The 15998-nt window shown below is 48.4% G+C and overlaps 1 protein-coding gene across 1 annotated transcript in view; it reads left to right on the top strand.

Moving 5' to 3' along the window:
* Positions 1-15998, top strand: part of FER1L6 (fer-1-like family member 6) — a 78025-nt gene that overhangs the window by 41326 nt on the left and 20701 nt on the right. The window contains exons 21-28 of the mRNA XM_012722905.1: positions 460-594; positions 3195-3344; positions 9537-9647; positions 9856-10017; positions 11621-11808; positions 12765-12969; positions 13492-13614; positions 14766-14802. Of these exons, the coding sequence (XP_012578359.1) occupies positions 460-594; positions 3195-3344; positions 9537-9647; positions 9856-10017; positions 11621-11808; positions 12765-12969; positions 13492-13614; positions 14766-14802 (1111 nt within the window). The remainder of the gene's footprint in view (positions 1-459; positions 595-3194; positions 3345-9536; positions 9648-9855; positions 10018-11620; positions 11809-12764; positions 12970-13491; positions 13615-14765; positions 14803-15998) is intronic.

The following is a 15998-nucleotide window of genomic DNA, read 5'->3' as shown; positions in this document are numbered from 1 at the left end:
TAGGGAAGCTCCATGTTTAGCAGTTTGAGGAACCTCCAAACAGTTTTCCATAGTGGTTGTACTAGTTAGAACGCATGATATTTTTAAGGCTCATGTAAATGTGAGCAACAGAAACATTCTCTGATGACCACAGTGCAAATGATTTAATGCTGCAGCAAGAAGCAGCTTTTGATGCAAAACGCTGACAGTTTTACTTGGACTTTGGAGTCGGCAGCAGGGTAGCCTGTGTTACCACCACACTCTGAGGACTGAGTCGAAAATATCTGCTAATCATGGTAGAGGCTCACACCTGTGCCAGGGACTCTGCGCAGCCCTTGGCCTCCAGTGCTTAGAGCCTTAATACATCCGCTCGTGCCGTCACCCAAATGTTGAGAGAGTGAGCAAAGGTGACGAAGATGTGTTCTCTGAACTCAGTACGTATCAAGGGGTCTTTTGCTTTTCTTTGGCCCCACTTTCCAGGTCATCCCCCAGACGCTTTCCCCCACCTGGAACCAGATGCTGCTGTTCAACGACGTGGTCCTGCACGGGGACCAGAAGGAGCTGGCCGAGTCCCCACCGTCGGTGGTGGTGGAGCTATACGACAGCGATGCCGTGGTGAGTGCGCGTGCTAGCCCTGCCTCCGTGGGTCTGCAGGACAGGCCAGCCTGGGCCTGCTCAGGAGAGCAGATGTGCCTGGGGGCAGCCGTTCCCACACTGGCAACAGGCCTTTGCTTTCCTAAAGCATTTTCCACTTGGGTTTCCCTTTAGGTGGCAAGTAAGAGGGGGTCTGGCTCACACAGCTTCAGCCAGCACACACTTCTAAAGGATGTGTGTCTAGACCTCCCCACAGTCGCCCCCAGCCCCAGCCTCTTCCATATATTAAAGTGAACCAAGAGTGTTTCTCCCTTCCCAGGGTGCCAGTGAAACAGATTTAAAAGCCTACTAAAAGGTCTTGTTTTTATTATTAAGACAAGTTCTCTCTTTTAAATTAAGAAGTCTCGAAGGCAAAGGTTAGTTTCTTTCCTTTGACATCTCCTTCTTTGGGAAATTGCAGAAATAGAATTACATAAGGACAGCAGTTGTTTCCAGAAGCCTTGAATGCTTCCTTGACTCTGAGAGCATCGAGGCAGTTCTGACCTTGATCCAAGGTCAGGAGGAAATTAGGATGGGAGAAACGTAGAAGGTGAGCAGGGACCCTGGAGAGTTCGGGGCTCTTCCTACTGCCTCCGCAGCAAGACACAGACCCAGAAAGGTCAGATGCCTTGTTCAACATCACAGCTCACTAGCTACAGAACTTGAACTTAGTCTTTGGGGTGCAGTCTGTCTTCCAAGTGGGGGATTGACATGGCCCATGGTCCTCGAGACGTGTGTGTCAGCGTCTAGTCACTTTCCCTGCATGCTCTTCCCTCAGCTCTAAGTTGGGCTAGCTATGTTGAATATATTAACAAAAAGGAGTTCTTTGGTTGCCCCTGTAGTATAAATTTTCTGTAGAGATGTCCACAAGATAAGTACTAACAATATGTTTGCGGTCCTGAGTATTTTGTATTTGACAGCCACTAACGCAAACAAGCATCTTTGCAAGCTCTCGCTACACCTGCCAGACTAGACGGATTTTCCTCTGCTGTCCTTTGCTTTCAAGATCTCCACCCTGGGACTGTGTTTGCAGTCGCCAGCCCAAGTCAAGCCCTTCATAGAAAAGCAAGCTTCCGTTGTCACGTCTACAGGACAGATGCTATGTGGGTCATAAGTAGGAGAAAAGAAGAATAGGACAGAAAGTGTAGGAGAAAAAGAAAACAGGGATGTGTTGCACGTCCGTCTTACAGACTCCCGTAGACATGCAAACGAGCCTGTTTACACCCCTGGCAGCAGCTACATCTGGCCCATGCCCGTGGTGGTGATGGATCATTAGCTTCTGATTCCTCCAGGCCCGAGTGTCCCATCCAGAACGTTCTTTCATTGCCCAGGGACATGTGCCTTTATTAGGGTCTGCAGGTGCTGTAAGAAATGAGTTTATATTTAGCACATTGCTTGCCTGGTTTTATTTTTATTCTTTGGTTTCCAGGGCTCATTTTAATTAGTTATTCCCAGCTATGATCACGGGCAAAATAATTCCATGGCAGATCATTCATTTCTTGCCCAGATGCCTATTAACACCCATCTCAGGAACAGTTAACCCGGCAGTGAGCTGGCAGGCAGCTTTGTGTGTTTTTTTCTCAAGAGTGTCTGAACTGGGTGCTGTTGCTACCTCAGCAAGCTCCCTTGTGCAGCCAGAAATACAACCGCTGCTCTGTGAGTTCAAAGCAATGATGTGGCGCGGCTCCTAAGCCCACCCTCAGGCAGAAGAGGACTTGGGCACAGTCCTTGGATGTGGAGGCCATTTGTCCACCAGTTTCTCCCTCCCTGGACATGTGATGAAGCTGGGGGCACAGCAGAGAGTAGACCTGGCAGCCCTGCCCTCTGGGGCTTCCAATCCAGCAGCTCCTGAGGTAAATAGCACAGCAGAGTGATTGTTCCAACCCAAGTTGCTCCTGGGGGAACGTGGACCCAACCTCCTAGCCAGGTGTGGGGAGAGACAGGAGATGGCACTGTCCATGCACACACAGACCTTCTTATGCTAGCTGCTAGCCAGGAAAGGAAGGCGGCTTCTCCTGAACCGTCATCCCATCACCCTCGTCAGAGTCTGCTGTCTGCTGTCACTGTGCCAGGTGCATGCACCATTATGTTGGTCCTCATGGCGCTATGGGCAGGACTCTTTACCTCATTTAGGCATGAGACCCAAAGGGTTGAGTAACTGGCCCTCGGCCATGGGTCTAGAAAGTAGCTGACTTGGGAGCTTGATTCCAGGTCTGGCTGGCTCCAGAACTCATGTCCCGGCACCGTGGTGCCTGGCTCTGGGGACCTGTTGGAGTGTTTGGTGCCACCTTATTTCTCCTCTTCTCCTTCAAGTCCACCCTCAGGGACAACTGTAACTGTGTTCACTGAGCTCAGTATACTGAGGGAAGAGAAACCTCTGAGGAGAGCCTTGTCCTAAGACCCCTGATGGGTCTCCTGGTCCCACGCACTGGAAGGGACAAGAAGGGCCTGGCAGAACAGAGACATTGCTAAAGGGAGACGCAGAAGCTGACAGTCCTGTGAAGGTTATGTACAAAACCGCCCCAAAGCAGATCCTGACAAGGCAGGTGACAGTCCCAAACAAAATTTCTTTTCTCCCTTAGGGGAAGCCAGAATACCTGGGGGCCACGGTGGCTGCTCCCGTTGTGAAGCTAGCTCACAAGGACTATGAGCCCCCCCAACTGTCCTATCACCCCATCTTTTGTGGAAGCCTCTCTGGAGGGGAACTCCTCGCTGTGTTTGAGCTGCTGCAGGTATGTGACCCAGAAGTGATGTCTGTCTAGTCTGCCCAGTGAGTACAGACTAACCAGAGCACGTCAGTGCTGCACCAGGGGCCTTCCTGACATCCCGTCTGGAGGTGCCTGCTTCTGGGAACCTGGGGGGGGGCACTCGAGAACTCAGGGCACACCAGCTGTTCCCACAGCCCCACTGCTGTAAATTCAAGCCCCAGGCTGCGTTGGCCAGCAATGCTTCCACAGCCAGTGTGCAAGACTGTGATTGTTATTTGGCTTTTGCTCCACTTCAGGAAGAACTTCTGAAGGATGGAGTAGCTGCTTCAGAGCAGAGCAAGCTCTCTGTCAGGGTGTGAAACTGGGCGCTCTTAAAGGGGCAGGGCAGCCGGAATTCAGCCATGGCTCCAACGCCATAGTGGTTACTCCAGGGGGTAAAAGGAGAGGACAAGAAAAAACTTTGCCTTATAAATCTTTGGTTTTAGGGTTCTAGGGTGATAAGTGAAATAAGATTCATGGAACCAGTCTTGCCAGGTAGAGGTGAGTTACAGGGAAGCTTGGACTCTTGAAACTGAAAGTAACCCTCCAAGCCAGTTGGCTCGGTCTTTCCTCTAGCAGGCCTGGGGAAGCCAGGCTGTCAGCCAGTGGTTTTAGATCAAAACCAAGTCGAACACTCAACGTTGAAGTGCTAGGAAAGGAATTTTGCTTCTCCCCTCCTCCTGCCACGGCCTCTAGGGATGGATAACGTTGTACAAATGAGATGATTGGACATATGCACTATTACTCTCTCAGCAACTGTCAGGTGGTTGATACAGTACTTAGCTATAGTCAGCATGCTAAGCATTAGACCTCCAGAAATTATTCATCTTATGATTGGAAGCTTGTGCCCTTTAACCAACAACTCCCATTTTCTCTAGTTCCCTACCCTGGTAACCCATCAACGTGCTCTGTTTCTATGAGTTGTCTGTGTGTGTCTGTGTGTGTGTGTGTGCTGTGTCCTGTGAGTGTCTGTGTCTCATGAGTGTGTGTCCTGTGTCTGTGTGTGTGTCTGTGTCCTATGAGTGTGTATGTGTGTCTGTGTGTGTCCTGTGACTGTGTGTCTGTGTCTGTGTCTGTTTGTTTCACATACCCTAAGGCCGTATAGTATTGGCCTTTCTCTGTCTGCCTTAATCCCACTTAGCCTCTTGCTCCTAGTACACTATCACAAATGGAGACTTCCCTTTTGGGGCCCTTCTAGTTACTTCTAGAAGAAAGCCTCATTTGATGCTCATTTGTCTATAACACATCTCTAAACTAGCAACCTTCTTTTTAAAGAAAGAGCACAGGCTTCAGGTTCAGTGCCTTTAGGGAAAAAAAAAATGTTCATGTTCCCTATAGGAGAACCCCAAAGTCTGCTTCTTGTAACACCGACTGGTATCTCTAAATATAATGAAAAGAAAGCTGGAGACATGCTTCATAGACATATTGTAATCTCATTATTTGGTTTTCATTTCAAAGCTGCCTTCCATTTGTGGCAAATGGTGCTTGTTTTATTTAGAAGCATGAAATTTCCTTTCAAAAAACAAAAGTTCAGCTCATGAAAAGGTTGACTGGATCATGGTACAGCTGGGGGACGTGATGGGAAAACTCGATCTACCATGATGGCCCCACCTACATGTCACTAAGCTGAGGCTCAGGAAAAGGAGTTGCGTCAATCTGCTGCTCTTTTCCTAATACGCTTCCCGGGGGCTGAATCTGAACCCCCAGTTTGGCAGTGGGGAGCTGACTACCCCTCCTGTCCCTCGGAGGGCCCCCTGGGTCAGGGCACCTACCCCCACTCCCCAGTCTCTCATCCTCCCTCCCTCTGCTCTGAGCTGGGCTTGCCACTGGGGCCTTGCTGCTTCCCAACAGCGGAGTTAATGGGGAGCACTGTCAGAGGTAAGCAGCCGAAGAGATACAATTCATTAGGTTCCATCAGAGCTTCTTTCTCATTTGATGACTTGTTCAAGAAGTAATTTGATCATCAGCACGATTGTCTGAGCATGTGGATCTTGTACATGCTGAGAAGACAGAGCTGGCAAATGACTTCCTTTGTCACCAGCTGCTCTCAGCTCTCTCTGTGGGTGGGTGACTTTGGCCCCTCTGTCTCCAAGACTAGGTAGCTTCTGTGCACATGGATTTAGTACCTGGCGCCTTGCCCCACTCTGAGTGCATTACCTGCCGTTCCACTCGCTGCCCCCCCACACACATGGCCTTCGCAGTCCCTGCCCCCAGCCGCTTGAATCTTCAGGCTCAGCGCCCTTCACTCTGTGTCTGTGCCTATAGCTCACTCACGTCCATTAATGTTCCTCAACCTTTCCCATCTTCCCCACAGACTGTTGCACGTCAAGATTGGCCTTTTAAAAAATTATTTTATTTTACATATTTTTTTACATCCTTCTTCACTTTGTACAATGCACACTTTTTCATCTTGGGTATAGTCCCCATGGACTCCCCACCACCAATCCCCCCATGTGCCATCACCAGAGTCCCGTGCATCCTGAGCCCTTTCTCACGTGTCCTCCATTTTCCTTCTGGAACACAGTCAGCCACACCTGTCTCCTCTTCAGAAACCACAACATCAGCTTCCTGCATCTTTCCTTCAGGAACCTTTCTCAAAGTCTATTTTTTACACATCCCTCCTTTCAAACACAGTGAACAGCGTCTGAGAAACTCATCTTTCACTCTTCTTGGGGATTTGAAATGTCATTACCATGGCAGATCTTGGAAGTGTCTGGGAATCAACTTTTGAAAGTTACGTTCAGAAATCCAATATTTCCCAAATGTTTTTGCCTATAAAATTCATATTTTTGTTTGTATAACTTCACCTCTAGTGAAAAGAAAGTCCAGTCCATAAAAGAATGTCAAATGTCCATTGCTTGGCACGTAAGCACTTCCAAAATTTGTCCTCAATTTCACCCTCAATTTTAGTATGTTCTGTGGCATGCGATGGCCCGTTTACACCAGATGTGTCTGAGTCCTTGGTCTCGCTGCTTACATGTGCTCCTTTGCCTTCGGTCACATGCTTACCCCATCCTGAAGTGTCTCCCTAATCCACTCCCATTTGACGAATGGTCCATTGTCAAAGTTTAGAAGAGGAGAAGCCTCCTCTAGGAAGGTCACCCCCAGCCGCCCCTCATTCAAAATTTTTCTCCTCTTCCATTCAACAGCACTTTGGCTCTTTTTCTATCAAATTCAGTCTTTGGGGAGTCAGGCACTCACACAAACTTGTCCCATTCACACAAGGACTTGACACTCATTCAGACATCAACCACATGTTATGGAGAATCTCTCTGTGTCAGGCACATTCCTGAGAATTCATCAGTGACTACAACAGACAAAATTCCTTCCACATGATTTATATTCTAGTGAGAGGGAGGTAATATATATATTGCTGTGAAAGTAGAGCAGAAGTGTGATAAACGCTGAAACAAAAAGGTCATGAAATATGAGATACGAAGCAGGCATGTGTGTGTGTATCTGTGTGTGTTGGGAGAAGGGGCACCCAGGGACGCTTCGCTGAGGAAGGGGCATTCAAGTCAAGACCTGCAGGGGAAGGACACTGACTCTCCAGGCAGCTGGGTAAGAGCATTCAACTCAGCGGGAACAGCAGTGGCAGGTTTGGAAGCCTCCGTGTGCTCTGCGTGGCCAAGGACCCTCCAGGAGACCAGTTTCGGGGGAGTGGAGTCAATGAGGAGAGGTAGGAGGTGAGAACAGAAGTGAAAGGTCATATGGAGTCTCATCAGGACTTTAGTCCCTGAGAGATGAGGAGGCCAGAGGATTTGAACACACCATACGATGGGTGTTGAAGCCCTGATGCTGGCTTGGATACATGCTGAAAGGGTCAGAGGGAAGCCAGACTCCTCAGGTGATCCCGACTGGAAAACTAGAAAGTTGGGCCAAAGACTGTAGGCGTGGGGGAAAAGAGAAGTGATTCTGGGTGTCTGTTAAAGGCTGACTTGGCTGAGATTGGATAGAGAATATAAGATTCAGCTCCATGTCACAGATGAAACCAGCAGTAATATTTTACACATCGTAGACACCATCCAGTATTTCCAAATACTTTGATACAAAATATACAGAGAGAGAGCATTTGCATCTTGGCTGATTTCGTATCCCTCAAGAAAAGATTTAAATTTGCTTCTGAGGCAGTTGGGGAGGGGGTGTAAGTTGTATCTTACCATCCTAGATCATCAGGTATCAGAGTAAGATTTTGATGTTGAACTTTGAAGTTTCACAAGTGTCAGTGAATTTCCCGTTTACATCTAAGGGGACTCCACCCGCCAGAAATTGTGCCCAGTGCTTGGGAAGCTCTCTCAGAAATTCTTCACAACTCAGGAGTCGGATACCATTATCTTCACTTGACAAATGCAGAACAGAGACTCAGAGATGCTGAGAACTTTCTCTGGTTCACACAGGGAGTAAGTGATGGACCCAAGAGCTGTGCCTACCCACAGTACTGAAAAAAAGCTACAGTACAGACACAGGGGAGGGGCCTCTCAGCACCTGTGGTCTGTCAGACGGGCAGGGCTGAGGCCAGAGTAACGCGTGACCCCTTCTGTTCTCTACCCTAGTTCTTCTTCCTGGCCCTCAGCCCTGCATCTGGGTGTCCTTTGCCTCTGCAACATGAGAGCTCTCTGCTTCCCACTGTGAGAAAGCAGAATCTGAGCTGGGAACAGTCATTCCACCTCTACTGTGTTGTGGGACACTTCAGGTCCAGGTTGAACTCCTGATGGCATCTTTCAGACACTTGAGAAAGCTTCTTCAGGGCATTCCCCAGGCTGACGTTTCAGCAGCTCCCAGAGGAGCGAACGCCTGCTACTTTGAAATAACCACATCCAGAAGCAGCCTCCTTGCTGCCTCCCAGCTGTTCGGTGGCTTTAGCTTGGAGCTTGAGGGGCAGCTACTATTGTCAGTGAGGCGATGTTCTGCAGGCCAGTCACCCCCACCTTCAGCTCCAGGTGGCAGGGGGTGGGTAACCCAGCCCCCTGTCTGGCCGGGTTCCTTCTGCAGTTTCACCATCTTAACTCTTTCTGCCATTTGCTGTGTCTGCTCTTTTTCTGAGCTTTCTGAGCCTCCATGAAACCTGTCATTTCCAATGAAAGCATGTCTGTGAAAAAGAAATGGCGATATATTTGTCCTCCAGCCATTTTGGTGAGCAGTTAGGTTATTTTAAGCATATGGAACTAATGTCAGTCAGCCAACAAATATTCATCAATTTACTAGTGAAGATGTGCTCTCTATTTAACTAAGTAAGTGTCTCTTTTGACAGTTTCACATAGTGGGGGGTTGACAAGTCTCATGTTCAGAATCTAATCAGAGACCAGAGACCTTGTTTCTCCTGCTGTGGTTCTGGTGTCCCTTCATCAAGTCTGAGCCGTCTCTGTGTGGCCTTTTGTCTCTCTTCTATACTGCGAGCTTGTTGAGAGCGAACTCACCTTTTAATTTCATGGCTCTGTTACTGAGCAGTGGGCTGGATGCCTGATCAACATAGAAGCCAGTTAGGAAGATACCAAATTTTGAAAAAAGAAAGGGTTTTGTTGTAAGCCAGCTGGCAAGGAGACCGGATATAGACTCCAGTCTGCCTCCCCAATTAAGAAAGTGAGTAAGATTATCTAGAATGTGGGGACCAGGGTAGAGAAAAAAGGAGTTAAGTTGTTTGGCTAAGACTGGACTAAGGGCAAAGAAATTGGGGCAGGACTGAAGTTCATTGGCTAATTACAGGGCAGCTCGGATGTGGAGAGTCTGAACAAGCTTTGCTTCAGATCCCTGGGGCGTTCTGTTGGAGCGCCAGCTCTCAGGAGCTTCCCTTCCCAGGTACACCTCCTTCCTCCAGCCAGCCTGAGGCTCAGCTCAGGTCCAGGCCCAGGTGTGTCTGTGAAAGTAAACTTCAGAGTGTGCATTAGATAGGTTTATTTTTCTTTTGTGTTGCCAGGTTAGAGAGCAATTTAGTCACAACCTGGTACAGCTGCTTACAGTGCCTGCTGTATGTTGGCTATTTTTGTGAATGAATGCATTTATCATCTAGTAGTTAAATGTGGTTTAAAGTAGTTAAAAATGCACTATCTTGGTGGCATTTTAGGAGAGAAATGTTGCTTTTGTTAAAGCAGCGACTCTTTGTGGACAAGGTGACCCTGTGGCCTGTCAGCCCCCTTGCCTCTCCTTGGCCTCCTAACCTTTGCCTGTTCTGGGCTGTAGGTCCCTTCCTCTGGGCCGCAGGGGCTCCCTCCCATTGACGAGCCAGATGTCACCCACATCTACCCAGTTCCTGCCAACATTCGGCCGGTGCTGAGCAAGTACCGCGTGGAGGTAGGTCAGGAAGGGGCTGTCCCTTGGGGCTGGAGGGCAGTGGTGTGTGATGTGAGCGGAGGTGTACTGGGCACACCAGAGCCCTCCACACGCCCTGTCCCAGTGAACACCTGCACGTCTCAGGCCACATTCTGACTGCCACTCCTGGGCCAGGGCACCTTGGTGGCATCACCTTCTCGCTTTGGTGAGATTCTGGTCTTCTCCTCAGGTTCTCTTCTGGGGGGTCCGTGAAATGAAGAAGGTGCAGCTCCTATCGGTGGATCGCCCTCAGGTTCTCATCGAGTGTGGCGGGCGAGGAGTCAAGTCCTGTGTGATCCAGAGCTACAAGAACAACCCCAACTTCAGTGTCCAGGCAGACACTTTCGAAGTGGTGCGGGCCTTTCACTCCCTTTACTTCCTAAGAGGGGACCTGCTCCTTCATGAACCTGTCATGGGGAGACATTCTGGAGGTTCAGGTACCCACCAGCTCTAAGAGTAGGCTAAGCTAGTGAAAAGTCAGGAGTTCAAGTGGGATAAGGTTTCTGGTGCAGCCGAGACAGGAAGTCATAGCAGGTGGGTCGTGATTCCGGAGTGCAGCCACCATTAAGATCCGTGGGAGCATGGAGGGAATGCAGGTTCTCAGGCCTGGTACCACTGCATCTGAAACTGCAGAAGGCGATGGCACAGTCACTTCTGGCTCAGCGAATTCTGGTTCTGATGTATGCTGAAATGTGAGAAGCTCTGGCCTTGAGGAAAAGTACTCTCATGGTTTAAACTGTGTATTTGTACACAGCCTGTCCGTAGTTTACATGAGAGCTGATTTAATGCTTTATATCAGTCATCCTTTTTTGGTGTTGTGCTTTTTGCATTTCAGTGTTCCACCATACAGTTGACCCCTAAACACAGGTTTGACGCCCTCCGTGAGCTCACTTTTAAGCAGGTGTTTGATCTGCTGATTCCACATTCGTGGATTCACCCAGACTTGGCTATTGCTGTAGACACCAGTATATACCCATACATGTTGAGTTCATGTATACAGAACCTGTGTACATAAAGAGGGCCGACTGTAACTTAAACTTGGCTGTTAGACTGTGCAGGGTGGACATGCCTAATCTCCTCCCATGGTGTTTAAAGACTTACACATTTTGTGCTCTAGATTTGGAACTGACAATGAATAAAAGGTTGTTTGTCCAGGCCCGCCAGATCCAATGGATAGATATATTAAATGAGTAAAGACTAGAAATCAGGAATGTGCATGGTGTTGGCAGACCTTTTATACCAGGTGTCGTCAACCCACAAGGGCCTCCGTGGTAAGCAAAGGAGCAGGATGCTGACCTTTCCCCAGCTACATCTTATTTTATTTTTTGCATAGAAGAACTGGGCTGTAGGCCAAAAGTATGAGAGTGGGGAGCAGAACAGGTGGATTTACTGAAATGCACTGCTGACGGCAGCAGCAGCCAAGTCAGGAGAGGTCTACTGGGCTATGAGGCACAGCTTCCTGGCAGGGATCGAACTCAGGCTGTAGCAGTGACAGCACTGAGATTTAACCTCTAGGCCATCAGGGAGGCCCACAGCTACATTTTCAAAAGCTCAGCTTTCATCTGTTTACATCCTGGGCCTGGATAGACATCCTAGATGAGAGAGTTGCTGGTAAATAATGACAAAATAAGAGGACAAGAGACTACCGCCATTGAGAACTTGTATGTGTGTGCTTTTTGCAGTGGGTGCCTGGATTGACTTGTTAGAACCATGCTGCATGTTGGCATAATTCTTCCCTGACTCTGGGGGTCTGCACTCTAGATTGCTGGCAAGCTGCGTGGGTGGCCTGGAAGGATAGAGTGAAAGGCAGATGGGTGTCCTGCTTGCTTTAGTCCTACCCCCCAGACAGGCGAGCAAGCACCCAGCGTCAGGCCTACCTTCAGACAGGTGAGCAGGCACCCAGCGTGAGGCCCTCCCCAGATGAGGCCGCCGCTTGACTGGGCCCTTCTCCCCAGGAGCTGCCTGAGAATGAACTTCTGCATCCACCCCTGAGCATCTGCGTGGTGGACTGGAGAGCTTTCGGGAGGAGCACTCTCGTGGGCACCTACACCATCAACTGCTTGAAGCAGTTTTTGTATAAATCCAGGGAGCCCCTTGCTGTCACCTCACAGGTGGATGGAACCCAAGTTGAGCCAGGTAGGAAGCCCTCCTGGACTGCAAGTCACAGTGCCGACTATGTAATTTCACTGAATTCTGCCAGGGGGCGCTCCAGAGAGCTGTGTAAGCCAGTCTACACCAACTCACCCTGTTCCTTCTACACGGAGTCGCATTTTCCTCCTCTGTTTGCCCAATGCTCTGGATTTTTGGTGTGTTTCCCCCACTTCTCCCTTTGATGTATGGTTTTTACCATTCTTCTGGGTATTGAGTAGTATTTTTGCTTGGATTTCACTGATTCCCACCGTTTTTGCCCATCTCCTCAAATGCTTGCCACCATCTTGATGTCCCCTCCTGTGATTCCCACTTACACCCTTTGCCCATGTTTTTTTTTCATTTTCTCTTTTGTGTACTCTAGATATGAACCTCTGTTAATTATAGATGTTGCTCTTTTTTTTTCCCCTAGGCTGGTGACTGCTGACTTTCTCTAGAGTCCCCACTTTTGAGTAGAAATTCTTAATTTTGATATTCACGTCATCTAAATTTTAAATGCTATGGCCTTTTCTTTTAGACGCTTGTCTGAGGAAACCTTTCCCATCCTTTAGTCAAAGGATTTTATATATTTTTTCTATTAGTGTTGTTATTCTTATCTTTCCAATTTAGATCCATTTTTTTTTTTTTTGCTTATTTTTTAGCTAGCAAACACAACTCAACTAGATTCTGTTTAATTTTATGCTTTTTCACAGAGGTAATAATGGTTTACATCACTGTGTTACTCTGAAAGATCAGTAATAAATATAATCATGTATCCGCTACAATGTACCAGAAACTTTCAATCATAATCTCATTTATCCCTCATTGAGATAGGTATGTTTACTACTAGCTTACAAAATAAGCAATGTGATCATCAAAGACGTTAGGACCCTTTCACAGTTGAATCCAGATCTTTCGATCCCTAGCACTGGGACCACTCTATGTGCCATCTTGCATAACCCAATGTGGTCTCATTTCAGACTCACTCCCAGCCTCTGATCCCTCTGGGGGCCCCAGCTCCTCCCAGGAGTTCTGCACAGATGACATCTATGTGGATGTGGTACCGGACACATCTCCTGATGTGGTATCGGACTCCGCTCAGGGTCAGCCAGCAGGCCTGGGTGATGTCCCAGACTCATCTACTCTCCCAGAGCCACCAAAAGATGTGAAAGCTCAGGTCAGCACATCACCCCTCTCCACCTTTACAGGGCTCATTCCAGTTTGCTTTGGAGGCTCTAGATCAATCCTCCTGCCAGGTAACCGTGTGACTATGGACAAGTGACTCACGATGCGTCTGTAAATGGGGATATTGGCTCCCACTTCGCTGCCTTGTCAGTGTGCATAAAACAGAAGCCAGTGCCCTTTTGCACTACCACACTGTCATATGTCTGTCTCCTCTATTGGCTTCTAAGTGTACCCAATATGGGAATTGTGCCAAATCCGCTTATACCCCAGTGCCAGGCACTGCCTCTCATGTCTGCTCATTACATGCCCGTTGACCAAATGAGTGAGTGGTTGAAGAGAGTATTAAACTTCCATTTACTGAAGTGTTACAGAGAGCTACAATCACAAAATCTCCCAAGACCTCCAGGTGTGCCCCCAAAGTACCTATGTGTTCTCTTCCCTGGTAGACTGGTTGTTCATGGGCAATGTAGATGCGTGAGACCCAACTAACAATTCTTCCCTCATCACATGCCAGGATTCCAGGAAATTGTCCCGCAGGTCTACCAAAAGGAAGAAGAGGACCATCGCGGATGAATCTGCAGAAAATGTCATTGACTGGTGGTCTAAGTATTACGCCTCCCTGAAGAAAGCACAGAAGGTAGAGTGCTCTCTCTGAAATCACAGCATTCTCTGCCCCTCCCCCGGTCCTCTCTCTCAAATGCCTTTGTAGATAGGCCCGTCTCAAGTGTGTTTCTATTAACTGCAGAAGAGAAAAGCCTAGAAGGACCAGGGGTCTGGAAATGCAAAATCCCCACCCTCTGGCTGGAGCTGGCCATAGGACCTAGGTTTTGTGGTGACAGCTGGAAGGATGCTTGGTCTACCATGGCCTCTGGAGAATACCCCCCCACACACACACACACACAAGCACACTAGGGCGGCTCTCCAGGAGAAACAGGACCTCTGAAAGGACAGGCACAAGTGTTGGGGTTCTAGAGGCCCTTGAGGATGCCAGGCCAGGTGACCCAGGTCTGCAGCAAGATTCCTGTGGGAACCTATCAAAGTAAAGGCAGAGAATGTGGCCTCAGCATGAGGACAGTCAGCAAGTTGCCAGAGCCTGGCCTCCATGCATGGAACAGGAAAAAGGTGGAAAGAGGGTTCCCTTTTCTCCAGAGCCTCCCCAGACTGGTTATCTGTGGCATTCATAATTGAGTTGGGCTGTTCCCACTGATGGTAGGTGGTGCTTTGTGGGGTTTGATTTGCATGACCCTCATGATGCACATGCTGTTGGCATCTGAGTGTCTTCATTGGAGAAATGCCTCGGTCCACTTTTTTTTTTTTTTTATTAAACTTCTTAATTTTCTTACATGGTGGTTCATTTTGTATAATCCGTAACTTCTCCCTCAGGTGTAGTCCCTGAACTCTCCCAACACCACATCACTGTGATCCATCACCACAGTCCCTCGTGATCTTCCCTCCCATTTTGATCCTTTTCTCTCCCCTTCCTATGCTGTTTGCTGGAATCGTGGTGACACAGCCACTGTCCCAGTGGCTGAGAGGACAAGGGCGTCCACAGCCCAGGGCTCTGGAGTGTGGGCGCCTCTTCTCCTGGCTGGGCGTTGTCCTTCACGTACCCCGACTTCTACATGAGTAGAAGTCATTCCTTTGGGGAATGTGCACAGGTTTTGTTTGAAGTGGCATCTCTAGGAACGCAGAGAGCTGAGATCATAGAATTAGAACTGGGAGCAGCCAGGACTGGCTCAAAATGAGGTGTGTCCGCATCAGTAATCTTGCCTCCTTCTTTTTGAAAAGGAAAAGAAGAGTGGCCCCAGGAAGAAGGACAGAACAGGTAAGGGGCTGTTCTGGGGCTCAGCAACAAGCACTGAGGCCCATTGAGGGAGATTACAAAGTGGATGCCACTGCCGTGTGTTGGAGCTCAACTCCCTTTTCCAAGTCAGACAGCAGCCCCAGGAAAGTGACAGCGTGTAGAAAAGGTAGCTGGTTTGAGCTGGCCTGGGACCAGCCCCTGGTCTCCAGAATCCAGTTCCGTGCTGAAATCAACCCTGGCTCATGCCCCTCCAATGACAGTTGTAATGTGGAAATAGCAAAGTAAAAATAGGAGCAAGCGGGGTGACAAGCCCAAGAGAGCTTAGTAAAGGTGACCCTGGTTTCGGATCCAGAACTCTGTTTACAAGGGTTAGCTAGATTTGGTTGGCAGAAGTGCAAATGAAGGCGACCTGGGACTTGAAATGAGCACGGACTCAAGACAAGGGTGGAGCTTAGCCTAAAACAACAGCCACAGCAAGCAGCCAATGCTGCTTCAGTGATACTGATAGAAAGAGAGACCAGAGCTAGGACCGGTTCCTCAGACCACTCCCAGTTAGCATGTTTTGTTCTAAGGTGCACTCTGGGACATATGCCGTAAGAGCTTCCTCTTGCAGATGGTGAACAGAGGTACAAAGAGGTTGAGTAATGCCCAAGTTTATACGGATAGAAAATAGCTAAGAGGTAGTCTCTGATTTATTTTTAGAGCCTGTTCCTAAGAACTTATTACATAATCTTGCTAATGATGTAGGCGACTGGTCACACCCTTAATATATTTGAACCTTGGGTTGTTGAACTAGTTGCATTAGATGTACTGAACTCAAAGATCTGAAAAAGACCGTAACTGAAAATGTTGGTATCGATCCTTCCTGGTTTGATTATTGCTAGTTGGGCCATTGGATAACTTACTTGCGTGATCTGTGCCTATTTTAATGAATTCTCATCCATGCCAGAATAACTAAGAGCATTGCTTGGTCCCAGGGTGTCAGAGACTAGCTCCAACTTTTGAGGTGTCTAGAGGCAGCACAGGCAGGACCCTAAGATGGGAAGGTGTCGGAGAGCAGATATTCCAAAAGGGGGAGAGGGGAGCGGACGCGAGGAAGACAAGGGAGTCAGGATAGAGTGCAAGTCTTCCTGCTTTTCCTTCAGCAGGTCTTTATTTATACTGTGTAGCAAGTAGTTAATTGTAATAATGCATAGAGTAAGTTAATGAGATATCTC

Source organism: Condylura cristata, unplaced genomic scaffold (assembly GCF_000260355.1).
Source record: "Condylura cristata isolate star-nosed mole 26May11 unplaced genomic scaffold, ConCri1.0 scaffold00009, whole genome shotgun sequence".
In the NCBI taxonomy this organism is placed as follows: domain Eukaryota; kingdom Metazoa; phylum Chordata; class Mammalia; order Eulipotyphla; family Talpidae; genus Condylura; species Condylura cristata.
Note: the sequence above shows the minus strand (reverse complement) of the source record. Positions and strands in the feature narration are given on the sequence as shown.